The 26,560-nt window shown below is 30.3% G+C and overlaps 5 protein-coding genes across 12 annotated transcripts; 1 reads left to right on the top strand and 4 right to left on the bottom strand.

Moving 5' to 3' along the window:
- Nucleotides 1-1,341: 1,341 nt before the first annotated feature.
- LOC122537480 (probable ubiquitin carboxyl-terminal hydrolase FAF-X) lies at nucleotides 1,342-15,412 on the bottom strand. Of its 7 annotated transcripts, none has more exons than XM_043670665.1 (30): nucleotides 15,241-15,405; nucleotides 13,613-13,825; nucleotides 13,169-13,433; nucleotides 12,821-13,046; nucleotides 12,599-12,733; nucleotides 12,359-12,515; nucleotides 11,963-12,286; nucleotides 11,620-11,877; nucleotides 11,439-11,537; nucleotides 11,075-11,346; nucleotides 10,782-10,983; nucleotides 10,381-10,710; nucleotides 9,967-10,301; nucleotides 9,648-9,888; nucleotides 9,438-9,575; nucleotides 9,065-9,334; nucleotides 7,236-8,995; nucleotides 6,979-7,152; nucleotides 6,770-6,911; nucleotides 6,398-6,702; nucleotides 6,057-6,307; nucleotides 5,814-5,989; nucleotides 5,543-5,739; nucleotides 5,321-5,448; nucleotides 5,085-5,251; nucleotides 4,734-4,999; nucleotides 4,397-4,632; nucleotides 3,820-4,013; nucleotides 3,479-3,744; nucleotides 1,342-3,401 (listed from the first exon to the last, which is right to left on the bottom strand). In XM_043670665.1, the coding sequence occupies exons 2-30, from the start codon at nucleotides 13,676-13,678 to the stop codon at nucleotides 3,224-3,226; spliced, it is 7,758 nt and encodes a 2,585-aa protein (XP_043526600.1). In that variant the 5' UTR covers nucleotides 13,679-13,825; nucleotides 15,241-15,405; the 3' UTR covers nucleotides 1,342-3,223. The 7 variants fall into 7 exon arrangements, with proteins under 7 accessions (XP_043526600.1, XP_043526595.1, XP_043526596.1 ...); XM_043670660.1 differs by having other exon boundaries at nucleotides 3,820-4,022; nucleotides 15,241-15,404; XM_043670661.1 differs by lacking the exon at nucleotides 15,241-15,405 and adding an exon at nucleotides 14,998-15,210 and having other exon boundaries at nucleotides 3,820-4,022.
- A 983-nt stretch (nucleotides 15,413-16,395) lies between these two features.
- LOC122537510 (eukaryotic translation initiation factor 2A) lies at nucleotides 16,396-21,593 on the bottom strand. Of its 2 annotated transcripts, none has more exons than XM_043670716.1 (12): nucleotides 21,467-21,593; nucleotides 20,744-21,007; nucleotides 20,429-20,528; nucleotides 19,984-20,159; nucleotides 19,105-19,193; nucleotides 18,841-18,991; nucleotides 18,584-18,754; nucleotides 18,311-18,485; nucleotides 18,072-18,235; nucleotides 17,884-17,988; nucleotides 17,631-17,797; nucleotides 16,396-17,553 (listed from the first exon to the last, which is right to left on the bottom strand). In XM_043670716.1, the coding sequence occupies exons 1-12, from the start codon at nucleotides 21,492-21,494 to the stop codon at nucleotides 17,428-17,430; spliced, it is 1,716 nt and encodes a 571-aa protein (XP_043526651.1). In that variant the 5' UTR covers nucleotides 21,495-21,593; the 3' UTR covers nucleotides 16,396-17,427. The 2 variants fall into 2 exon arrangements, with proteins under 2 accessions (XP_043526651.1, XP_043526650.1); XM_043670715.1 differs by having other exon boundaries at nucleotides 17,631-17,809.
- A 739-nt stretch (nucleotides 21,594-22,332) lies between these two features.
- On the top strand, nucleotides 22,333-24,517 carry LOC122537512 (growth hormone-regulated TBC protein 1). The gene is made up of 7 exons (XM_043670718.1): nucleotides 22,333-22,488; nucleotides 22,867-23,068; nucleotides 23,135-23,365; nucleotides 23,446-23,606; nucleotides 23,689-23,797; nucleotides 23,977-24,162; nucleotides 24,255-24,517. The coding sequence occupies exons 1-7, from the start codon at nucleotides 22,376-22,378 to the stop codon at nucleotides 24,360-24,362; spliced, it is 1,110 nt and encodes a 369-aa protein (XP_043526653.1). The 5' UTR covers nucleotides 22,333-22,375; the 3' UTR covers nucleotides 24,363-24,517.
- Nucleotides 24,518-24,734: 217 nt separating this feature from the next.
- On the bottom strand, nucleotides 24,735-25,797 carry LOC122537513 (mitochondrial import inner membrane translocase subunit TIM14). The gene is made up of 3 exons (XM_043670719.1): nucleotides 25,691-25,797; nucleotides 25,142-25,276; nucleotides 24,735-25,076 (listed from the first exon to the last, which is right to left on the bottom strand). The coding sequence occupies exons 1-3, from the start codon at nucleotides 25,691-25,693 to the stop codon at nucleotides 24,864-24,866; spliced, it is 351 nt and encodes a 116-aa protein (XP_043526654.1). The 5' UTR covers nucleotides 25,694-25,797; the 3' UTR covers nucleotides 24,735-24,863.
- A 33-nt stretch (nucleotides 25,798-25,830) lies between these two features.
- Nucleotides 25,831-26,382, bottom strand: LOC122537516 (dynein axonemal light chain 4-like). The gene is made up of 2 exons (XM_043670729.1): nucleotides 26,317-26,382; nucleotides 25,831-26,242 (listed from the first exon to the last, which is right to left on the bottom strand). The coding sequence occupies exons 1-2, from the start codon at nucleotides 26,380-26,382 to the stop codon at nucleotides 25,985-25,987; spliced, it is 324 nt and encodes a 107-aa protein (XP_043526664.1). The 3' UTR covers nucleotides 25,831-25,984.
- Nucleotides 26,383-26,560: the final 178 nt, after the last annotated feature.

The raw sequence follows: 26,560 nt of genomic DNA on the forward strand, positions 1-26,560 counted from the left end.
ATTCCCTAAATTTCTCGCGTGAGAATAATTGAGGTTGCGGAAGTGTGGACGTTGTGTACAACGAGATGTATCAGAAGAAGGATATTTATTATAATATATTATATTATATTTATATTTATATTATATGTAAATTATTATATCATTATTAATAATTATATATATATATATTTATTATAATATATTACATAATATTATAATATACAGGATACTCTACCTAAGATTTGAATGATTTCAGAACAGGAGTATCGTGCCGCTATGTTTTTCTAAACACTATATACTTTTTTTTTACCGTATCGTACATCCTAAGTTATAATTTTCGGATGGTCTTGAACCTATCTCTTATTTCATTTATTTAATTTAGATTAATATATGTTACACGATAAAATAAAAAAAAAAAAAAAACGTACATATCCAATTCAGGATTGACCAAATTCAAGTACGTCTAACAAATATTCAAAGTCAGTTTTTTTCCAAAAAAAAAAAAAAAAAAAAAAAAAAAACGAGCGTTTATTCGTAATTACCGCCATTGTGATGACCGCCAATCTTGATCGACTCTCGTAGATTCGTCATAGTTTCGTACAGAAGTTTCGTAGCAAATATGTATGAACATTCAATGAAATCGCTCGATAAGTTTCGGACAATAGTTATAAACCGTGAATTAGAATCGGTGTGCCCGGTTGTCTTACATTTTCTTTTTTTTCATGCTCATATTCTTCTATCTCTATCATCGCTCGTTCGAAAGAAATTAAAAAAAAAAAAAAGAAAAAAAAAAGAGAGAACAAAATACGAAAGAAAGAAAGAAAAAGAGATGACACTAACAGTAGTATTATATCATAACACAAACTTCGAGGTTCGACCACTTAAATCCGATATTGATTGTTTGAAAGTAATCAAGTTATTGTATATCATACAAGACATGTTACGCTTATTCTTTTAGCGATACAATTAAATATTAAATAATTATAGACTACATTCTCTCCGTTAACAAAAAAATTGAACTTAGCATACAGTCTGTGTACAAAAACCAGGATTTACAATAGCGTACTAACCTCAATGTATAATAGGAATATAATAATTTTTATCACATATAAAAAGCAGTTTGCATATGTACATATCTGAGTAAGATTAGGTACCATTATTATTATTATTATTATTATTATTATTATTATTATTATTATTTTAATCGATAGTAGCTATTATATAATTTGGTACACTGTTTAACGTGGATATTTGATAAATACGAACAGTATAATCAATATGTCGTTATTTCCTGGTGTCTTGACATAGTCGTTGATTTTTCTCATCGCACGAATTCCTATGTATACACACGGCTTGCTTACATCCTCATTACACATGATTTTATTATTTTCTCTTTTCTCCTCCTCCTTAGTATTATCTATATAATATCTATATAACATATACATGTTATTCAATAAGTCAGAGCTATGGCCAGTTCATACGTGTTAAAGAATCGCAGTCATCCTTTATTATCCTCCCTACCCCCCCGCCCCCAAGTTTCGTCGTTTTATACGTCTTACGCCCGATAAAATGCCGAACAGTATACATAAGCAGTATAATATTTAACACATCTGCCTATTTCCTCATCGATTGAAAACTAAGAGTTCACAATACTGCGAAAAGACCACAGCTCTTTTTTTTTTTTTTCTTTCAACGATGGGTCGTACCTTAGAACGATACAAATTAGTGTTTCTTTTTTATACTTGTTCCATACCCTTTTGTGTTGCTACCGTCACGCTTTCTTCAATTCCTTCTCTCTCTCTCTCTCTCTCTTTTTTTATTCATTTTTCATTTTGTAAAAATTTGGACTTCGAACAAGGCTTAGTTTTCTTTCTTGCGGCATTGCGACTCCTTTTTATTGAACAGAAACTAACTCGTCCATTTTGCCGCGTTTCTTCCACCATCATTTTTAATGTCCATCTATTTAAATTAGAAATATCCCGTCGTAATTTTCGCTCCTCGCTCGAATAATTTCCTCAACTGGCATCGTTCACTTGTATATCGCCTGATCAAAATTTTTTTCCTCGTATTTCTTCGTAAATAGTTGAAAAAACATAACAGACGAAATATAAGCAATTAAAATTTTCAGCAACAACTCGTTTCTTAAACGACTACCTAAAAATACAAAATGGAGTCGCACGATATCGAAGGCACAACTCTTTTTCTCAAATTGGATGAACTGAAAGAAAGCACAATGGGAGGCATCTCATTGGTGTATGTATAAATTTTCATACAGCACAAACAGCTGTACTAGAGGAGTGGCTTTCTTTTCTTTTATTTTTCTTCTTTTTTTTCGATTTTTTATTTTTTTCTTCTTTTTTTTTTTTTTTTTTTATTTTTTTTGATACTCGAGATTAAGTACAAGGAAATTTTTGTTTAATTCGTCTTGAAAGACTAAAATAGTGAAATATCGATAGATGTGTAATTTTTCTTTTTTCTTGATTTGTTAACTCTGCTCTTTTCAATTAAATCGGAAACTATTATTATTTTTTTTTTAGCCTTATTCTTCGGTTGTTAGAAAGTTTCATTTTTTAACTTTTTATTAGTAACAAATTTACATAGACATACGGAAAGTTAGGTTCTTTTTTTTTTATACCTTTGTTTTCTATTCGGCAGAGACGGGTTTTCATAACACTATTCGCTATACATTTATACAATCTTATCGTATTCCTACACTTGAATTCATATGCATTAATCGAGGCAATATATAGTTCTTATCAAAATCGTTCTTTTTTTTCTCTACGTTTCAATTTCTTCTCGGAAGATTTTTTCCTAGCAAAACGTCCATTTTTTTTTTTTTTATGGAAATTCAAAAGTTTAAATGATTATATAAAGACAAAAAAAACAAAAAATGAACGAACGTTGAGAATAAGAAAAAGTCACGATAAGAACTCGTTGCCTCAATCAAAGCGTAGAAATTCTGTTCTTATTTAATAATCGCCTGCTGTTTCTAGCGTTCTTTTTTTTTCTCAATAGTGCAAATATCTATGCCACGTATCATTTATGAAAGTAACTGCCCACAGTAAAACTGTCAGGTTACAAATGCAAGTTCGTGAATACCAGCAAAAGAGAATAAATCTGCGAGTTATATCTGTACAGGTGCCTCCATTGTTCGGCACCAAGCTGCTGGCGTAGTAATGTCTAAATATCTTGAAACGGTTTCACCGAGGCAGCAACTTGGTAGAACGTCAACGTGTAGCGTTCATTATGGATCCTGGCTGGTATTTTGTGATGACTCACAATTCTGTGGACTATGTAACTGATGAGCTGGCGGTGTGAGTATGACCGGGGATTGAGACCAAAGAGGAGTATGAACTGGAGATGGTCTAGGTTGAGATTGTTGTTCTTCTTGCATTTGTTGTATTACCGTGACGTCAGAATAACTGGAAAACGAAAAGAATGATTTACAGTTTATATAACAATAAATGAAGTCGAATAAAATTGTTTTATAAAATCTTACCCTATACATCCCCACACTAAACTACGTCTCGATCGCATTAAGTCTCTATTCTGTGGTTGGTATTTTTCTGTTTCCTCTGTGCAATCTTCGCTTGTGTCTTCTACCTCCTGTTCTTCGTCCGGACAAAGTTCACATGCTCTTTCCAATGTTTTCTTCGCGCTATTGCTACGCTCCAAAACATAGCCATTCGCAGAATCATTAGATTGAGCTGGTGGAGACCAATTGCTATATGCATGGGTATACGGTGCCGCAGAAGCGTATGGTCTCTGAAAATAGAATCAATATTGTTTGATACACAAGTGTCTTTTTGATGCCACTAACTATTATTATTTGTTCAATACTTTATCGAGTTCCTCATGAAGCCAATCGGTAGCGTGTATCCACTTCCTCTTCAACTCGGAACTATGATGTAGAAGCTGGTGTGCAGGTCTGCACTTACTAAAAAGCTGCACCATACACTTAATGCATTGATAACCTCTCTTCTGATAATGATGTTTACTTCTTTGTATTATTTCAAATAAACCTTCTCTTTCATCTGGTACACCTAATGATAATTACGTTTTACGATCTCAAGTTTTAACATTTTTTAACCCCTTCGGTACTAATCATCGACTTAAGTCAACAATCGGCGAATGTTTATATACAGCAGACTGTCGACCATTTATGCTTTTCATTTTATCCGCCTTTTTTATCTTTCTTTTTTTTCACGATTAAAGTCGATTAACTCTGTCAACTTTCGTGCAATTTCTCAGTTCAAGTAATTACAGTTTTACAGCATATTAGTAATACATAATATAATTATTTACGGTTATTTTTCTGGACTTTACGGAATATATCTGCGCTATACTTGCTCTCAGTAAGTCAGATGAATCCCGTACCGAAGAGGTTAAATTAAACTTACATCTGCAACGGTTGTACCTTTAAGAGCATTATGAACACGATGGGTTTGCCATGAATCCTCCATAAGAAGTACTGCAAGTAATAGGTCAGTATGATGTTTTATTTCATGTGCAAAAGAAAATCCAATTTGCCATAGTAATTCACTGAGAACGGTTCGTGATACATGAGGATTTTCCCAGCAGCAATATTGCAATAATTTCACTGTATCCTCAGTCACATTAACATCAGCATCTTCGATCAATTTTTTCATATAACTAGATAAGAAAATTTACATAAATATATTAAGTATAAATATATTAAGACACTTCACACATTTATCTGGACTTTAAGTGCATATTATTTAAGGAAAATCTACCTGTTTTTAACGAAGAGAATATCTGCTGCCTGTGGCTGAATAGGCATCAAATATTCATTTTGACATGCCGGATCGCCATATGGATTTGGTAAAGGTGCTACTCCTGACTGTGCAAGACTTGAATGTGCTTTCGATGATACATCGCAACAGCGTATCAACATACTAACTACTTGATGCAATTTAGTTAATTCAGGATACTGATATTTTATCGTAGGACCGGGTCCTTCGTCGATTGCAACCAACATAAACGTAACCGGCACATTTAACTACAATAAAAAAAAATTATCTATATAAGTAACATAGTCTTAATAAATGATTAAGTATTTTACAGTAAAAGAACAAATAAGTTACCTTAAGCAATTGAGCCTTTTCAGCGATACCAAGAGACGCATACGTGTGAAACAGAGAGAAATAATGTGGTAAATGACGCCCATGATCTGAGATTTCACGGTGAAGTAACGAAAGTACTGCATGCAATAAGTGATCACTAAGTGTCGCTGTTGGATCCAAAAGTATAGCTAAAAATATATAAAGCATTTGTTAATAAATTATTTTATTAGAAATAAAAATCTATCTAAAAACCTTACTTGGTGCGTTTAAACTAGGTGGCACGCATGGGCCATCCAGAAGGGAAATATGTGCGAGAAATACCAAAATTTTGAGAAATGCTGTTCGGACTTCTGTACTAGGACAGCTTAACAAGTATTCACAAAATCTAAAAATGAATTAATTTTATTAAAAAAAATATATATATATATTCAGTTTTCTTAGCTTGATAGATGTATACTCAAGAAAACTTATAGTAATACCTATGTGGGTGATTAAATAGGACATTATGAGCAAACCACGATCGCACTGCTTTGCTACTGCGTAAATGATGACAAACGATATCATACCAATCCGTTGCGTTACCGCGTAAAGTTTTCTTAGTATGAAAACCTGTATAAAACAAGAATCTGGATGCCAATTGTACGGATAGCATTGCAAGTTCTTCCTGCTCTGGACTCTACAAACATAATTTTAGGAAATTACACATGTTTAATATGTAATATTAAAAAAAAGTTATTCAAATCAACTTACAAGTTTTTCATTCATATTTTGTCTATTGATGTTATGGGGATTACAAGATACAAGTTTTTTAATAAATTGGAAATATTCTGCGCTAAACTGATTTCGATTATGCATGAATTTGATATTTTGTTTTCTGACGCTATATTCAATAGCTGGGGGCATTTTCATAACTCCTAGTTTTGTATCTAAAAGTTACAACATGAATAAATAAATACAACTTTCTGATAAATATGAATTTCAAACAATACTTACATAACGATAATTCATTAACGCTTTTCATTAAAGAATTTTCCTCTACATCTAATCTGGTATAAAATAACATATAGGCATTCCACCATCGTTTTTGTTTTCGGTAACTCATTCTTTTAAGCATGTGATCAAACACTTCTCCCAAATAATCACCGCCGAAACATTGAGATTTCATTTCTTCCTCTTCCTCCATTTTACATTCCGTGACATCACCGTCATCAAACTTATACCACTTTGCAACACCATCGTTTTGCCTAATAGACAAATACAACAATAAAATTAAGCTATGTGTATTAAAGACAATGCGTAAATATCAATATATGCATACGTGAATATTTTAGTACCTATGTAAAATATACGAATAATAATGTCCACCGCTAGCCTGGCCACTATGTACTACGATGCCAGTTAATTGATATTTAGTGCAAGTCCCTTTCACTGATTCTTCATAATCACAGTCTATAACTTCTCCCTCCAGTTTAGCGAGTCCAGAAACAGTATAAGGTTCCATATCCAAATCTCTTGGAAATTCAAAATAATCGTTAAATTTTATAGCGCAAACCCTTTCATAATCATATTCAAATCTTTTTAACTGTATCGCTAAAACAGGTGGCAACTTCTTTACACATAATCGTTTCACTGTTACGACCTAAAAATATAATTTATTAATCAAATAAGTAACAAATGAATATTTTGTAAGTATTTAAAATCTATACCTTTTTATTACATTTGTCGCAATGATAAGCGTCTGCACCTTCCAATAATTCTCCTTTCACATACTGTTCAAGAGAGTCCAGTAAATTACTATGATTCCTGATATCGACACTTATCAAACTAAACGGCTCCTCCTTGGAATATCTGAAGATAATGTAATGCGGTATTGCAGTTTATCGAAAAAAGTAAAATTTAAGAATTAAGAAGGTACCTATGAGGGCAACCTTTGCAGATTTTTTGGTCACTGTATGAACCACCAAGAATCTTGCTCATTATCTGTTCATGTCCTAAGGCTTTCAATGCCTCATCTAAGCTTTCCACCAAACTCATAAAAAATTCTACAGCATCTTGTTGTTCTCTAAGATTTACAGGCTCACCTTGAAGTCTAAAAATGATATTAATAAAAGCATCGTTGAATATTTCCATAATTATATTTTCATAATCATACATCTAAATATGGATGCTTACTTGAAGTGTTTCCAAAGTCCTCTAGGTATATAATATTGTAATTTGCTATATGCTAAATGACCAAAGATTGCTTGAACTTGCTTTAAGATGCCAATATTATATTCCTTTCGGGATTCGTCCGCCCCGCATTTTTCTTCATTTGTATCATTATCGTTTGCTTCTATCGTTTGTTCTCCTTCAATTCTTTCTTCTCCCGAAAAATCTTCATTCAAATCTGTCGCTGCACCTTCCGCAGCCAAAAGTCCAACTCTTATACTTTCAACCATGTACAATTGTTGTAATACTGAGTTCATATAACAAGTTGCACCTGCGTTTTTTAGACCTACAAAGCCCTTCAGTGGCCTAAGCCCAACCGGTGGTAAATAATCCCATTCTACTAGCGGTTCATCTCTCTCGGAGTAGAACATATCAGTAAGCATTGTGACTAGAAGTTTCATGTTAGGTACACAGCCTACACAAAGACCTACAAGTAAATCAAATGCTGCGCTAGTCGATTGAGGAGTCGTGCATACTGGGCTCGCTTGTGAAGCACTTAGCTCTCCAGTGCTACGAAGTTGCAGCATAAGACGTGATGCAGGAAATACGAAGTCTTCGACCAATTCTTTGATCAAATTCACTCCATGTTTTTCATCGGAGCCAAGTTCGAATTTTTTACTCGGAGGTAGAAACGCTAGTAATTCTTTAGTAAGACCAAGATGACCCTCGAGGACAGCTTCGTCAATTTGACTTTCACCAGTTTCTTTAACATTGTCTCGCACTTTCTTTAACCATGCTATTTCAATGTTCAATAATGTTTCAGCAGTCAGAAGAGGGCATCCCGACATGTGTGCAAAGTTTAACAGTCTACATAAAAGCTGAAAGTACTCGTGACTCTGTTTTGCATGTTCCATAACCGTAGTGTTCAAAACGGTGAAAAGTAGTGTTATTGCAAAAAGTAATGGTTGATGACCACTACTGTACCACGTCGATATAAGAAAAAACTGTTCAGCCGCAGCCATTCTAACCACTCTCGATGTACTCAAAAGCACAAGGTCTATTAAAAAGGTATGCCACATTTTATCCCTTGATAATGATTCCAACGCAGTTGGATTTAATACCAAAGCGATTGTCAAAACTTCTAATGCTTCTTTACATACTAACACATCGTTATTGTCAGGATTATTTGACGTTTCCTTTTCGTTTATTTCGTGAAGTGTATGAAGCATCTCAGTAGATGCATTTATATTGTTTAGATTGCCTGTAGATGCTGCCCATGCTAGCCTAATTATGGCACGAATAGTAGCTACGTCTGGTAGCTCCCAGGAAAGGGCTTGCATAAAAAGCTGCCGACATTTGTCAGATTCTGCTGCTCCACACAACATTCGAAGCGCTAAATGCTGCGCCAAGTTCGTTGCTACACTCCTCAACATATATTCAGTATTCTGATTAGGTACACTTTGTAAGGCTTGTTTCAAAACCGCTACTGGGCCTCGATTGTTATGAACATGATTATCGTGATTTTCCGAAATTCCAGCTTGCTGCACTTCATCCATTACACAGGCCATCACATTACCCACTGTCGTTAATAAAAGTTTACATAATTTTAACACTGTTAAATATGCTGCTCGTTTAGTAGTTTCGTCTGCATTTGGTAAAAATTTATTTTTGGTTAACATTTCAAGAATAACACCAGCTTCGCCACTTTTTATGAAATTGCACTGAAACTCAAATGCTCTATCTGACATTGGATCTAAAACTGGCATTAATAAACTATATAAAACCTGAAATAAATAATTTATTATGAATTATCCGATATATATATAACCATGTAAATATCAGAAAAATCTCACCTCTAAATTGTATAAAACTTGGCTAGAACTTGCAGTAAAAAATAAAGAATCTACTGTAGTATTTTGTTCATTACAAAGAGCATTATCTAAATTATCGTCATCTTTACAGTGACCAAATAACGACTGCAATCGTGATACAGTAAGTGTATCTGGTGGCACCAGTTGTAAAAGATTTCTTGCACCATCACGCAATTGCGCATGTTGAAGACTACATCCAAGATCTGCTAACTGAAAGAAGAATGTAGCATACTGCGATCTTTGCGATATGACCTGTAATAAAAACACAAAATTTTTAAGTTTTCAAGGATAAATATCAAAGTAATAATGAATTTTATAACAAAAAATTTTTTTATATAAACAGAAATTGACATACCACGCCGGGTAAACTATTCTCTGCTTCTACATCTGGGCCGTCGTATGGATGGTGTGGAGAACTAGTAGAACTATCTGAACTACTATCTGGCGAACTCGGCAAATTACTATTTACTTGGCTCAGTTTTGCAGATAATAGCTGTATAACAAATATTTCATTCTTTAATTATTCTGTCATTGTTATGTTTTAAAGAAAATAAATAATATATACCATTTTATCTCTCAATGGAGTTTGGGAGAGTAGTTTTCTATCATCTGTTGACTCCAAAGGTTCTCCATTAAGAAATAAATCAAGTTTCACATTCGATCCATTTGCTTTAATTCTGCGTAATATTTGTCGTCTTAATGATCCCAAAGTATCATTACTATGTGTAAATATTTCTATATCATCCACATTGCGTCCAGGATTTGCAAAACGAATGATAAGAGATAGATGCTTCCCTCGAACTGCTCTGTAATTAAATAAGATAGAATATTAATATTATTCTAGAAAGTTCAGCATTTTTTCAAGTAAATACAAATATAAATACCTATGTAATGGCAATATTTTTCGTTCTCCCGGAAATGTTGTATCACACTCATTTATATATTCCTGTAACACCTTCATAACACGGCACATCTTCATAGCTTCTATTTTAATTTTATTTGACATTTGTTGTTCGCGTTCTTCTTTTCCTTCGAGGTACACTTTACTCAAAACAGATACAGTGTCATAATGAGCTTTCAATCTATCCATACACTCTCCTATATATGTCACGTGAAACGCCAAAACTGACGACTGAAGTCGTGGTCCTAAATTAGTATTCACTTCTTTTAATAATTCTATAGCCCGATTTGCAATTTCTTCAGGACTATTAGTTACAACCTGAATAAGTAAGTGTATGAAAATATATGATTCAATATATTATTAGCACAGAAAATGATTAATATTAAGTTTTACTTACACGCCACAAATAATCTGTACCAATTAGATCAACGTCATCCATAAGAAAAGTTCTTCTTTTCAATTTTAATTTTCCTTCTTTAGAATTGACAGCCTTGAAAAATCTTTCATAACATTTGATACCACTTTCAGTGAGTAACGTCGGATCTAACTGTAATATATTATTTTGGAAAAAGTCCTTATTTATTGCTGGATCAAGATCTGGCTCATCTCCCATTAATTTTGAAAACCATTTGAAACATGCTTCACGATCGGATACAAATACACCTTGTTCCGCTAAACATTGCCAGATTTGTTCAGCTTGATCTGCACATAACCATAGTTGTCCATCCTATAAAAATATAAATATGAACTATAACGATCTGCAACGAACTGTTGTTACAAAATAGATATAAATATTACCTTTAATAAGAAACGAAGGAAATTGAGTCTTTCCTGCACTTGCATAATGTGATTGTAACGACCGTCATGCATGTAAGTATTTGCGTCCAAATCTGGATTTTCCTTAACTAATTGCCGTACTTTATCCATGTATTTAGTTAAACTATTTGTTACGAGAATTACTGCAGTATGTTCTGCTTGAAGTCGTTCTATAACATCTTGCCTGCATGATGAAATATTACAAATATCAACTGTCATCATATCAATTACTTTGAGTTGATTATTAACTTTTACATCACTGTAAATAAATGTACCTGTAATGATGGTTCCGTTGACCATGACACGCTATATTAGGATTTGGTTCGTAAAGGCAACATATTTCTCGAATTTGTTTTAATGCAGGCAAAGCCCATTTGTCACTATTCTTTAATTCTTCCACGCATTTATCTAGCCAAATTGTCTTTTGAGCATCTCTTTCTTGTGAACACGAATAATCAAGAATTTTTACATGAGCACTTAATGCTTGATCCATTATTTCTGTAGGCACCTCGTCAGAATGAGCCAAATTCCAAAAAAGAGTTAATACCTGATATTAACAGAAAAATACAGAAAATACAATTAAACTTAAACAAAATCAATAATATATTTTATATAAGCTATAATGCAAAATTTTAATACCTTATGCGCCATTACACCATCCTTATCATCCTCTGCTAATCTTCGAATTAATTCTAACAATTTTTCTCCTTGTTTCTTATTAGCAGTCTTCCAACTCATCTAGAATAAAAAAAAAGAATTTAATTAAATTATAATACAGTCGATAGAATAAAAAATATTATGATTTCACAATAATAAACACCTGAAAACATTCAAATAAATGGTCAAGTTGCTCAGGACTAAAATCCCAAGCAAGTTTGGCTAACAAATCATGAACATTTTTCACAATAGCTTCGTGTTTCCCAGCTTGTGCTGCCCAAACGGCGTCTAAATCTTCTAAAGTTAATGCTCGTTCTTTTATAATAAAGCGTAAAATTTTTTCCAACTTTTCAACATATTGAGGTTGATGTAAAGAATCTCTTAAAACGATTTCTAATACTCCATTTTCCTTTATCCATTTCTATATAAACAGAATAATATTATTTATAATATTTATCGATAAATTACACGATATTTAAAGTGGAATAAATTTCAATTAAACTTACAGCCATACATTCTGCGGTAAGCCATTCTTCTTCCTCAACAATTGCATTTCGATGTTGATAAAAACTAACAGTGGCTATTACTTTATTTACTTCATTTAAAGCATTCATTTTTCCATTAAATGAAGAAATTTGTAAGAGTCTCAATATCATTTTCAGTCTCAGAATCCCCAAATTTTTAATCATTTCCTCTTGATGTGGTACTCGCGACACTAAACATTTGGCGGCTTTGATTATGGCTGATATTGCATCATTTTTTGATTCGTTTTTCGCTTCTTTCTTTAACTCTTCATCAGTTAAATTATTCAAAATTACAGGCACCATTTCCTATATACATGAAAATATACAACAGATATAGATTCAAATTAAATTTTTTAATACTTTCCACAAGATACTTACCACAATAGGCATTAAATATTTGACTATTGTGTGAACAGTAAGTAGTTCATAACATAAACCAAAAGGTCTGATTAAAGCATAAATAACTGGTACTGTTAAATTTCGGCCGCTCTGAAATCTAGAGAGCAAAATTTCAAATCCATTAAGGCTTCCAAACCTGTAAAAAAGAAAATTGAATATATTGTATGTAAAGTGCAAACTGTAAAAAAAAGGATTGTTAGTATTTTATTTATTATCAACCTATTTATAAGATCCACTAGCCAACCACGAGGACTTCTCGAGTCAGGAGGTGGCCGTGCATAAAGCTGTTCATCAGGAATATCACTGCCTGGAGGGACAGTTTCTGAGACCCTTGCAGCATTAAATGTATGAAATCTAAAACAAAATTTGTAAATATAATATTGATAAAACATGTATTAAAAATGTAATATCTTTGGTTACGTAAGAAAAAATGCAACTCACTTATTACTAGGATTAAAAACCATTGCCAGCAAGTCAAGAAGAGGAAACCAGTCCTCATCTAATTTCAGAATACATAGATCCACCAATCTCTCACAGTTCGCGTTAATACAATTTTGAATATTCATTTTCCAACTACTTACTGCATCATCAGTCAATATTTTGGTAAAAGAAATAGTGAGTCCTTCTCGAAAAAAGCGCTGACACGCTTCACTTTGTACATCAATTCCTGAGTACAAATTTGTGTTTATTATTAGATAAAGATAGTCGAATTTAAATATTTAATTAAATAATTAATGATAAAATAATTTATTCAATTAAATAATTTTTAAATTGCTCGTTATAGCTAACCTTTTTTACAAAGATCAATACTGGCTTGTAACAGGCATTCTAACTCTTGTTCTGGCAAAACAGGTACAACCCATCGTGGACTAGATATTTTTTCATGAAGCATATTGAGTTTTGCAACAGGAAAATCTGGCTCACCATGGAGCTGATTACTATCCTCTACTGAAGCTAAAGTATCATTGGTGCATTCTGTTTGTACCACATTCTCCGTGAGTTGAAGTCCTGACATTGTGTCAGCTAATTGTTGAGGACCCGATGGACTGTGCATCTGCATTATATATCCAACATTAATTCAATAACATGAATATAAAAGATGTATGTAAATTATGTTATAACACTTATATATGAAACAATACAATCTTATAAATAAAGTTTGAAACATAGAACATAGATGTATAGTATAAATAAACAAAATATAATTAGCTAATATAAAAATAACTTATATACCTGTGTACTTTGCTGGCTGTCAGGAGGGTCTATGCCTACTCCTTGGCCTCTTGTGGCAATCGTCATTTTATGTGCTCTTTGCTATATTCCAATTGTCTCAATATCTCTTGGTCCAATAATCGCACCACCAATAACAACCATCCAACTCATTCACTGACATTAAATATAATTATACCCTAAAGGCCTTGGTTGAATAAACTATACCTACATTATCTGAAACAAAGTAACCAAAATTCTATTAGAAAGAAAATTGAAAATCTTGAAGTACGATCTCTCAATTGAATGAATAAAATGCTAATCTAATAATTAAGAGGCTACAACATACTAAGGCTAGATATTACTCAGAAGCTCAGTAAAGCTTTTTTATAACAGCTTTATATCCATCAAATATTCATCTTTTCATTACTCTACACATTATTAATAAACCTACTATTATTTATGATTTAATAAATATTAATTTTGCGAAGAACATGACCAACTGGAAAAAAAACGTAAGACAGGAAAACATTCAGAAACGTCGAAAAAGTGAATCAAATGGAGAATTAGCGAGCCGAATGGACGAAAAGTTTGCAAGATGAGAATCGTGTAATTCAAGTTCCCCTTAAGGGACACCGGTAAACTGTCGATATTTCATAGTCAAGCGGCAGGAAAAGAAACTGTGGAGAAAGAGAGAAAAAAAACCATAACGAAGAACGTTTCGCACATATTCTATAAATCGCATGATAGCATGATCTTTTTAAGGTTTCAGCCAACCAAATTCCAATTATTCGTCTTGATCTGAACGAAGGAACGATCCTTTTATAGATATTAACAATCACTCGGAATCGCGTGTAAACCAATAACGAAACTAATAATCATGTCCAAGGGTCTCTATATTTCTTTGGAATTTCGCAATTCATGAAAGGTACGATGTCATGTCGTGAATTTCTCTATCTCTTCCTCTCTCCCTCTCTGTCTCTCTCTCTCTCTTTCTCACACACACACTCTCTCTCTCTCTCTCTCTCTCTCTCTCTCTCTCTCTCTCTCTCTTTCTCTCCTCTCGATCTCTTTCTCTCGCTACTTCTTTTTATTTTTCGGGTGTAATCGTCAAACGTACCGAACTGTCAACCGTCAAAAATTAGAATCAGGAAATGAGGGACCCGTCGTCTGCTTTTTGTCGATCAAGGATCATCGTCGGGCCAAAGGATCTCACGAACGATCGTCGCTAAATTAGCTGAGAATTACGCGAAATACGTATACAGCGTGCTCACAAAGGACTTAACGTCGAGCGGCGACGAGAAAAGGAATCTCCGATGTTTCTCATGTATGCGCCACTTCTTTCCACGAGGCGTGCGATTTCTTTTGTTAATTAGAGATAAGTGAACAGATACCCACGTAACCGGTACCTATGCAATTTCTACAATCCTCGGTGTCCAGGGAGCAACTATTTTCGCCCCGTTCACTCAACCGGGCCACCTCCGGACAAAATGGCGGCCATTCTAACGATTAGCATTCCCGTATTAAAGAAAATCTTTCTGAAATTCCCTTCCCCAAAAATAATCCCCGATCGTATTAACAACGTGACGTGACATACAGAACGTTTCTATTATCACCGATTAACGCACCATACTTCTATCGATTGGACGCACCTTTACATAGTAAATGGTGGTAGAAATTTGTTGCACTTTTTGACGTGACGTTGTAGAACTCACTGGCGAATCTGTAAACATGACTATCTTACGGCGCTACCGTCGTCCTCGAGTTAAAACGACCACTGACACCACATTCACGATGCTTCTCGTGCACTTCCTTGCTCGCTCAATTTTGATTGGACCACGTTTTTCAACCCTCCTTTTTATTTTATTTTTTTTTTCTTTCTTTCTTTTCCTTTTCTTTTTTTTTTTTAATCGAAACGTTTTTTTCCAAAAACTTTTCTTACTATAGATAGTTTGTTTTATGCAAGTCGTTTCTCCGATACGTAGAATTTCAATGATACATATGCGTACGCATGCACAGATTTTTCAACCCCCTATTGTCCTACCGCCTTTGTGTTACTCTTACTTTAAAAAATGTAATAGTACATATTATATTTTAATCTTAACAAATCTTTCTTTTTTTTTGTTAAATATTATCGAATCAAATGATAATTTATATAATGTAAATATGTAATAATTTAAACGAATTGATAAACGTGAAAATTACATGCATATATACATATGTTGTAATACAGGAAAAATACAATTTTATAAAAATATTTTATATATCATTGACATTAGTTGTTTTCAACCATTTATTTTCATAAATTTCACGTAAGTATACACAACATTGGCGATTGTGACTTTTCTTTTGATGTCATTCATTTTATGATATATCCATCACTCGTTATTAATCCGTAATTTATATGTATATAATTGAATGTACATGTCAGGAATAATGATACATAATTTCTACAATTATAATTTCACGAATTTTATAAAAATTCGACGTAATCATACCTTGTACTATAGATTCTTTCAATTATATTTAACTTTTGTCAATCATTTTATCAAAAAAGGTAGAATAAGGTAAAAAAAAAAATGCTTTTCTTTCTATTGATTTGCACAATGTTACATTGGACAAATTCGAATGTTCAAATAAACCTAGAAATTTCAATATTAGTAAATATTAAATTAAAACAGTAATTCAACAATTATTATATTGTTACAGAACATAGATTGCTATTGAATGTTTATACAACAATCTGAAAAATAAGCAAGGGTAACTCTGAACATCATTGAAGAACAGTATTTTAAAAAATCAACTAATTCAAAAAGCTAAATTTTCTTTATTACTTAAAAATGTTTCTTTAGTCGTGGAATATAGTTGGTAATTTTTTGGCAGTTTTCTTCCATTTATTTGTTACACTGTGCCATGTACTTTTAATCTGACCAGTCTTATAATCCTTGACAGCAACAAAAATATAAAATCTGAATCTTAAACGTATAATGCAAGACACAAACGAGAAATATGTATAAGAACGAAAAGTTCTCAAAAATACTAGTACAAGAGTCACGAAATGACTGTATTAATTGAAATAATGAAATCATATGATTGAAATGATATGTTTATATCTAACCTTCAACATTCAATTTTTATAAAGAGATTAATGAAACAGAAATGGAATAGTACACAATTTAGAAATATAAAAGTTGAAATGACAGCACCTATGTCCAGGAACGAATTTTATGTGCACTCGATTTTATAATTACATTATTTTTTCATCTTGCACTTTCCATCACGGGATAAATCGTTACGTGTCGACATTTCAAAGCAATTGCAAGATAATACGATTCACCCTGTACAATTATTTATTTATCAAATGTAATACCAGAAAGATTACTTAAATGTTCTATAATGCAACATTGTTATACAGGGCTATATGATAAGGAAGCTTGGTCGTTATTGGACTGTTGTTCAATCTTCAATGCCCATTCTTCAATGTTATTTTGAAATACTTAGAATACTAAACTTATCAAGAAAAAAAATATATTTTCATTGTCAAGTATCAAAGGAAAGATTTAGCGATGGACCATTTTAATTTTATTACCATCGCTAAAAAAAGAAATTTATATTTTTAGATTTTAATACCAATGAGAAATGTGAAAACCTATTTCATTCACTTTCAAAATTTGATTTGTTTTCACTATCTCTTCAGAGAATGAAAATTTTATGTACAGTCAAACGTAACTTCTGTACGTGTAATATCGTACGTGAGAGACCGAGATCATTTTCCATTTTTAAAAGAAATGCTTAGACTTTTTTCAAAAACCATAGATATCCACAATTTGAAATGTTCATCATAAAGCGAGCTCTTCAAGTTCCTTCATTAAGTCAGCTTCTTTCTTGATCTTGTCCAACTGATTGATTTCTAATTGTTTCCCAGCTACTTGCAGCTCTTTTAATTTTGAAATCTGCTCTAGTTTCTGTAAAAAATGAGAAATAATAAAAAATCAAAATAATTTATTTTATTTTATTTAGCATTAATAACAAAAAGTCTTACACTTTTAATTTTTTTAATTTTCTTACTCCTGTCCAAATTATCACATTCAGGAACATTTGTAGTTAGATTCTGAGTTTCTGTACTTGTAGTAACTTGTCCATTTGTACTTGGATTACTTGATTGAGAAGATTCCGATTCCTTTGTACCTTTCTTCGTTTTTTTCTTTGCTTTTGTTGCAGCTACAACATTGGATACATGAAAAATAAAGTACTTACTTTGTATCTATAATTCAACATTTCCAAATTTATCTTACACTTTGGGGGTTTTTTTATTCCAGCTTTGTGCAATTCATCATCGCGTAATTTAAAACAAATAGTTTCCCCTCTGGCAGAAGGTGGTCGATACACTTGTTTTGATGCTAAAAATAAAAAAAAATCTCAAATATTAAAAACTTAATACAATAGTTCTATTTTTCTAAAAAAGACTGTAACAAACTTTTACCTTGTGGTTGACTAGGAGCAATGCCTTCAACAGCTTTGTAACTAATTGGTTTTTCTGGAAATGTTTCTGGTGGGAAGGTTTGCCATAAAACTTCCCAAAGTTCTTCTTGTTCGTTCCATGGCCGTTCATATAATAAAGTTCCAGTATAATGCCAAATCTTAAATCTAAATATGAAATATTTATCAGACATGAATTAACACCCCAATTGTCGATATAATAGACAAATATAATATATTTACCCATTGCTCATTCGAAGTCTAGGTGCTGTAGTTGCAGTCATAAAATGTTCTCCATCTGGTGACCACTGAAGAAGCGTCGTATCAGGAGCTTCAGTTTTAGCAATTAGTTTTCTGTTAGCAACATCCCATAATTCAATACCACCACGAAGATTGCCAAATCCAGTCAAAATTAGAAGTGCAAAGTGGTTAAGGAAATATATTTGTTAATAAAAAGAATTCTTATTAAATAAAAAAATAATATAAAATCAGTTAAATGAAGTAATTAAAGGATATTATTCCCTTGAGGATTATAATAAATGCTATTTCGATGCAAAGCACCAAATTCAAATATTGGTTCACACTTAAGATTAAATAATGTAGCTTTAGCTGGCATAAAATCATATATGACACAGAATTCATTATTTTTCGGAGACCACTGAACAGCATGTATAGGACCCTTATTACCTAATTAAGAAAAATAAGAAATGATTTGCAGACAGTCAAAAGTGTTATTTCATAAACAAAAACAATAATTGTGAATTATAACATACTAAGCATGACCATAGAAGTTTCTCCTTTTGTACTAAGATAATGTAAAGTCTGTTTTCCATAATACGAAGCGCCTGTTTTGTCAACCTCTGTGCTCGTCATTAATAAAACACTTGTTCCATTATTATTCCAATAAACGTTTACTCTATCCGCCTGAAAATAAAAATTGTAGAATTTTATGTATCTAAATATATATAAGTATAATGTATATAAATATATAATCTTTATATATAAAGATATGTATAAATTTCATAATAATATAATACCTGGAAGAAACTTTTGTATGCTAAAGCTTGGGTGAATTCAAACTTTGGATATTGAAATAGCCTAGCAAATGAAGGCTGGTCTGACTTTCCTGTAAGATAATAATATTAGTTATAAAAAATAATTAATTGTCCAATATCTAGATTATATTAATGGTATTTTACAATTTAATAATTTGGTATTTAATGTGGAGAGTATTTATTCGTCTTACAAAAAGATATTAAATTCATTGTAATTTCGAATTTCATTTATAGATATTTAAGAATCGCAAGTATTGAAACAAAAAAATAATTACCTGTTAAATATACATTATGTTTCCCTAAAACTTTATGAAAGTACTTACATATAAAAATGAGCATGCAATAATCAGGAATATTTCCCATTACTGTTGATCCTGATTATATATTCATATTTGTATATTTTGCAAAATACCATTACGTATTAATATTCTGCTGTACTTCTTTAAAATATTAAAGTATTCTATACAGATACAATTATCTTATAATCTTCATTCCATTTGTGTATTACATGCTTGCCACACATATTTGCTTCATAATGAGAGAAACTGAAATAAAAAAGTATTTCATAAAATACGCCAATTTTTTATATGACTTATGCTTGAACTATATTACTAATAAACAGTGTATATATTTCAATCAACTAAATAGAATTGCTAATTATGCTTTTTAAATCATTTTGTTTCTTATATTGAAATTTGTATCATTTCTCATGGTTTTTATGAAGCACTGAAGTTTATCATATTTATTTTATTAAATATCAGCTAAGAAAATGATATACTCTCCACATATAAGTACCTTGATATAATATGCATGCATTTGTTCAATTTAAAATTAAATAAATACACAACAAAATTTAATTACCCGGCATATAACAGAGAATATAGTATGGAGTATTACTTGGTGAAATACTAAACCTAGCAACTTTGGCTACATTTATTCTGTACATAATTTTGTTAAAATTGACATCCTCATATAGAATGACATCTGCACCAACTAAAATCCCACAGATCTTTTCATCACTTGTCCATTGAGGTTCCCTAAATAGATATAATAGAAATAAGTTCTACCTATTGTTTATGTTTATTTTAAAGAAATATAAAATTTTTGGATGATAATAAATATTATATACAATTCTTTTTCTAAAATTTAAACATTGAAATATAAAATATTTATAAAAATTATATTTTTTTAATTACACAGATCACACAATGTTAGAAGAAAAAAACAAATAATATTCCATAAAAGTAATTTTATATAATTTAATATAAATTTTAGTTAAAAGTAAAATAGCTATATAATACATTACCAATCTGATTGTTTTTTCTGTATAAAACTCTTCACCAGTTCTCCAGTCTCTGATTTCCATATGTTAAGATTTGGTGTTCCTTGAGGATTTGATGATGTCGCTGTAATATACAAATTAATAATAAGTATAATTTTTTAGTCAAAAAATTGAAATATGATACAAATAAAATAAACATTAAGCATTCTTATTAATTCATTTAATATATTTAATATATTATAAAACAATAAAATCAATGAAAAAGAAATAAAAGACACATTAGGTAAATAATTGAAAGCAAATAATTTAAATGTAAATAATATAGAATTAATATAATACCAATGAATGGTTCCCATGTCATAAAATATGTGCTTCGAGTGGAGAACTGAATTGCAGAAATTTTAGGTCTTTTGATTTCTGTAATTATTTTCCACGTAGAACAATGTAAAATCTTGGCAGTCATTCCATTGATCCATGCAAAATAACGTCCCTCTGGACTAAAAACCATTGCTTTGCATGTCTTACTATCATCTTTAGGAAATGACTTCACTGGTTCGTACGACGGAGGGCCTTGTCCTAAGCTGATTCCAATTGAACCTCTCACTGAAGAAAATCAGTTGTACACATTTAGATACATGTATGTATAATTAATTTCAATAGTTACACGAAACAAACAGTAAAATAAAAAATATACATATCTTAAAATAAAAATATTATTAAAATACACACTTGACAAGATAAATTTAAGTATCCATGAGTTATTTACAGAATTAAATGAAATTGTCGAAAAATTGCCAAACATAGCATGTAAATGCATTTGATAGTAAATACATTTTCGTAACGAGGTGCTATATGACGCATTTTTTAAACCAGAAATGTGTTTCAGTAATACAATGCCACATGACGCATTTTTGTGCAATCAATCGTGGTGTAACACGAAACTTGTAAAACATATCACGGACAGACGTACATTCCGTGCATGTTAATGTTTAAAAAAATACCAATAAAAATTTGATCGTAAAGTAAGAAAATTATTAATAAAAACAACACAAAAATTCTTACCAGCGACACAAGGAACAGTTAACGCCATTTTACTTCCGTTACCATGTGGTACCGTAATATCGAGTATCGACCACTCTTGCCAGACTGAGGAATTTGTCTCTTGAAAAGGATTTCTTGCACATGCGTCGCCAACATCGTATGCAAGAAACACGTGCGCTTAGTATCGTAGAAACTAATATATATGTTCATCAAATTTTCCCTATTATTTATTTATAAAAATGTTAATGTATTTATATGTAGCAGCTATAATTGTATATAAATAAGTATTTACTATCAGATATATTACAAAAAGTAAATAAAATATCATATGTATATATCATAACATCTAAGAACATTTGTATACCAATCTTTTAATTTGAATATTGAAGATAAATTTCTATGAAATAATTAATTTGCACGATCGTTTCTTGATTGTAAATAATTACCTATTGTTTGACAAATAGTACCTTTTTATTTTTTCAAAAATATTTTATCATTATTACTTTATCCTAAGTAATAAATTTATTCTAAAACTGTAAAGTTTACAGATTGATATTTGAACGTTGTCTCATCATAATCATGTATTCATTAAATTTAATTTAAACCTCTACTATACAATATATAAATCTTATGTAAAATTATATGTTTAACTATGTTTTAGAGATAAGATACATATCTGTATTTTTCTAAATAAAGATAAAAATGTATGTATTCTTATTACAAACTATTGAACTTTGAAGCTTCTAAAAATTAAAATATATATTTTAATCGCTGCACTTATGAATTAATTCCAAATAATTTTTTTTTATATAATTGACAAGAAATTTGTATAAAATTATAATTTAGTATAAAAAATTAGAACGAGAATAGATAAGAAAGAAACATATAATTGCTAATACGGTGTACCATTAATGCAAACATATTTTAATTATGTCATTGCACAATAAATTAAAAATTGAAAAATGTTTGTTGAACACCCTATATTTGGCAGAAATTATATGTCAGCATCGTTTTACGTGGGGTATGGCAAGTTCATGTTTTAGGTAAGAATTATAGATTTTTTATTATTTTTTGTAATAACATTGCCATACTTTCTTTATTATTTAATTATACATAACAATTATAGATGACACATAAATATAATATAGCTAATAATGACATATAATATTTTTGTTTCGACTTAAGTGAGGTTATATTTTTATAAGTATAATCTAATTTAATAAAGTAAAAAGAGTGAATAGCAACAATTCTTATAAAATCTTTTCATCTTATGTTTCAAAAACAAATCTGTTATTACACATACATAATATTTACTTTATGTTATTCATAAATTTCTTTTTAATTTTTGTAATTTATAAAAGCATGAAATAATTTGATATCAATAACTTTAATATGTCCTTAATATGTCCTTAATATGTTAGCAATGTGGATGAATATGGCTTTGAAAGACCTCAAGACTTTGACTATGAAACCTATGAAGATTTTATGTCAGAATATCTCAAAGTACTTACTAAAAGAGCAAAAAAATGGTCTGAAATCATGGGAGAAGGAAAATCATTACAACGTAATATTACGATAAAGAGATATGTTCGTAAAGGAATACCAGGAGAACATAGAGGATTAGTAAGTATGAAATTCATATTTTATTTTATCTTATAAATATACAAAGGAAAAATTTGATTCTCAAAGGTATGGCTTTCTGTCAGTGGAGGAGAAGATTTAAAGAATATAGAGCCCGATCTTTATCAAAAGTTATTACAACCTCCACATAATAAACAAATAGCAGATGTCATTAAAACTGATCTACCAAGAACTTTTCCCGATAATATATTTTTTAATAATACAGAAAATCAGCAATACCAGTTATACAACATTCTATTAGCATTTGCTCATCAGAATAAAACAGTAGGATATTGTCAAGTATGTTAAATTTATCATGGTAATAAGATATATTTTTAATATAATTTATACACAAGGTACTAAGGTTATATTTTTTTTAGGGTTTGAATTATATAGCAGGTTTATTATTGCTTGTTACAAAAAGTGAAGAAACAGCATTTTGGTTGTTAAAAGTCTTAATAGAAAAAATTTTACCCGATTATTATACACCAACAATGGATGGCCTCCTTACAGATATAGATGTGCTTGCAGAATTAGTCAAGTAAATTTTTTAAGTTTTTAATATAAATATACAAATTGTATATATGTACATGTATATATTGTTATCATTATAATTATTTTAGAATGAAAATGCCAGATATTTATCAACATGTAACGAATATAGGTTTACCTTGGGCAGTCATTACAACGAAGTGGTTTGTGTGCTTATTTGCAGAAGTATTACCAATTGAGGTAAAGTTGATTACATGTACTTTCTAAAGATAAAATTTACAAAATTGGTGTTTTGCTGTCTTTTAACATTATTATATGTGGTGTGTACACAGTTGATTCATTCATTAGTTTAACGTTTTGAATTAATTGGATTGCCATATACTATAGAAGTATTGAATAAAATATTTACAACTTGGCAGACTACGCTGCGTATATGGGATTGTCTTTTTTATGAAGGCAGTAAAATTATATTTCGTGTTGCATTAACTCTGATAAAAAGGAACAAATGCAACCTGCTTGCTTGTCAAGATTTTACAACATTAGCAGAATGCTTTAAAGAAATAACAAAAGACAGTATTGTTTTAAAATGTCATGATTTTATGCAGGTAAATATAATTTTTTTTATTTTTTGTTTTAATATATCGAAAACAAGCGATTTTTAACAAATTTTATCAAATATTTTATTTCCTTTAACTAGAGTATATTTAAAGTACCTGGATCACTGCCTGGTAGCACAATTATTAAACTAAGAACAAAAATATCACGACAACGTGCGGAACAAAAAGAGAACAAATTAGGACGATAGTACTAGTAATCAGATTTTATCTACTGAAAAGTTTCTAGTCAATATATTATTTTATTGTAATTCCTAAAAAAACGAATATATTATACAATATTATTATAATATTACATCTACAGTATTTCTGTAAATTTAAGAGTAAAGAATAGCATACCAATTTATTATTACATTGATTTATATTAATTTATAAGATTCTTTATACATTTTTATTTATAAAACTGAACGAAGTAGAATACTATAATTTTATTATATACATTGTAAGATTGTAATATATTAATTGTACAAAGATCATGTGTTAAATACTTTTATCGATATAAGTTCAATCGTCAAAATTGAAGGAAGTATTATAATGTATAAATAATTTTATTATAAGTTAAATAAAATATAGAATCATTATCTTATTAAATATTTACATAGAGATTTACTTGTGGGAATTAGATTTACAAAACTATTAGTAAACAAATTTCATATACATTATTTATACTTATACATTTAGCTATATATAAATCATTTTTCTAATAAATCTTTTGCTTCATTAATTTTTGCAGCAACATATGGAGATCCACCTTTATCTGGATGATTTACAGCCATAATTTTTTTAAATTGTTGTTTCACTTTCACTTTACTTGCAGTTGGTGATACATCCAATATTAAACTAGCTTCTCGTCTAGTCATTTTAGATTCAAAACCTCCTTTATAATATTTACTATTTGCTAATGTCTACAATGATATATTTCATTAAATCCATTCAACCTACTTATATAACCTAATATTTAAAAATCTACCTGTGAATTTAGTTTTGGTACATTTTTATAAGCTTCTGCCATTCTTTGAGATAAATGTGGCATTCTTTTAAGTATATAACGCCCAGTAAAACCTACTACAGCAAGGCCAACGCCTGCTGCAATAAGTGTGGAAGCCTGCAAATATCACTTATTATTAAAAACATATTTTACAAATTCCAGTTTATCGAATAAAAATATTTATTAAAAATTTTCTATTAACTTCCATGTAATTCTTTAAATACACGTATCCACATAACCACAAATGTATTGAAAAAAATGTTAAATATTGGAACAAAGATAATTAAATTTTTTTTCTTTTCACAAATAACAATATTTGTAAAGTTACGATTATTTATTTCACTGCTGATGAAATTTTGACGAAATACGCATATATACGCACATTCTTGGCATATAATTATATGTACAATTATAACTTACAACACAATATTAATTCAGCGAAAACTGAAGAAATATTAGGAATATATTGTTATACAGTTCGATATCAATAATAAAATGATTTCATAATATGTCACTGCCTTTTAATCTTACCATTCTTGTAAAATCGTCAAAATAACACGACGCTTATTCAAAACAACATAAAATAAAATAATCCTCTTTAACCATTGAAAAGATATTAAAAGAGATGATCAACAATGATTGAAAATAATAAGGGAAAAAATAATTGATTCAGTTGTGAATTCAACTTTATATTTATTCTATGTACTTTCATGTATGTCTGCCCATATTATATATAATTATTCGAATGAGAAAATATAAAATAAATGAAAAAGGAATAATACATTATATAAAGTATAAAACGGAGTATAAATTTTAATATCGTCATTAAAAAGTTGAAATTGTTCTCCATACAAGAATAGCAATATTGCCAGCGTTATACATGTATAATAATGACTTTGCTTGATACGTGACTGCGCAAGCATATGATTCTCCAATAACTACATGAAATGGACCACCAAATCTTTTATCTAAACTGTCTTTAATATTTCGAGCAGCTAGTTCATGATTATCAGTATATTTTTCTGTAGCTGTAACACATATTTCCATTACTTCCTGTTTCATTTCTTCCTTCATATCACTGTACTAAAAAAGGCTTTTTAATTAATCATAATATCATTGTAATTTTAAATCTTACAAAATCAAGCCCAAACTCTTACTTTGCATAGAGGATACGTATGAAATATTAAAGGTTCTTCTATCTTCTTTACCTCACCTGCAGACATTTTTAATCATTAAAGAAATTTATTCCAAATTAAAGAAACATTATGATGCAGGATTCCAGCAATACATTGAAATATTTAATGTATCTCAAAAATTAACTTTTTTAGGTTCAAAATAAAAGATTCAGCACAAATGTAAAATCAATATTTTTCATTTGTTATTTCTAAGTATGACAAGATA

The sequence above is a fragment of the Frieseomelitta varia genome, unplaced genomic scaffold, assembly GCF_011392965.1.
Source record: "Frieseomelitta varia isolate USP_RPSP 00005682 unplaced genomic scaffold, Fvar_1.2 scaffold_912, whole genome shotgun sequence".
Classification (NCBI taxonomy): Eukaryota; Metazoa; Arthropoda; class Insecta; order Hymenoptera; family Apidae; genus Frieseomelitta; species Frieseomelitta varia.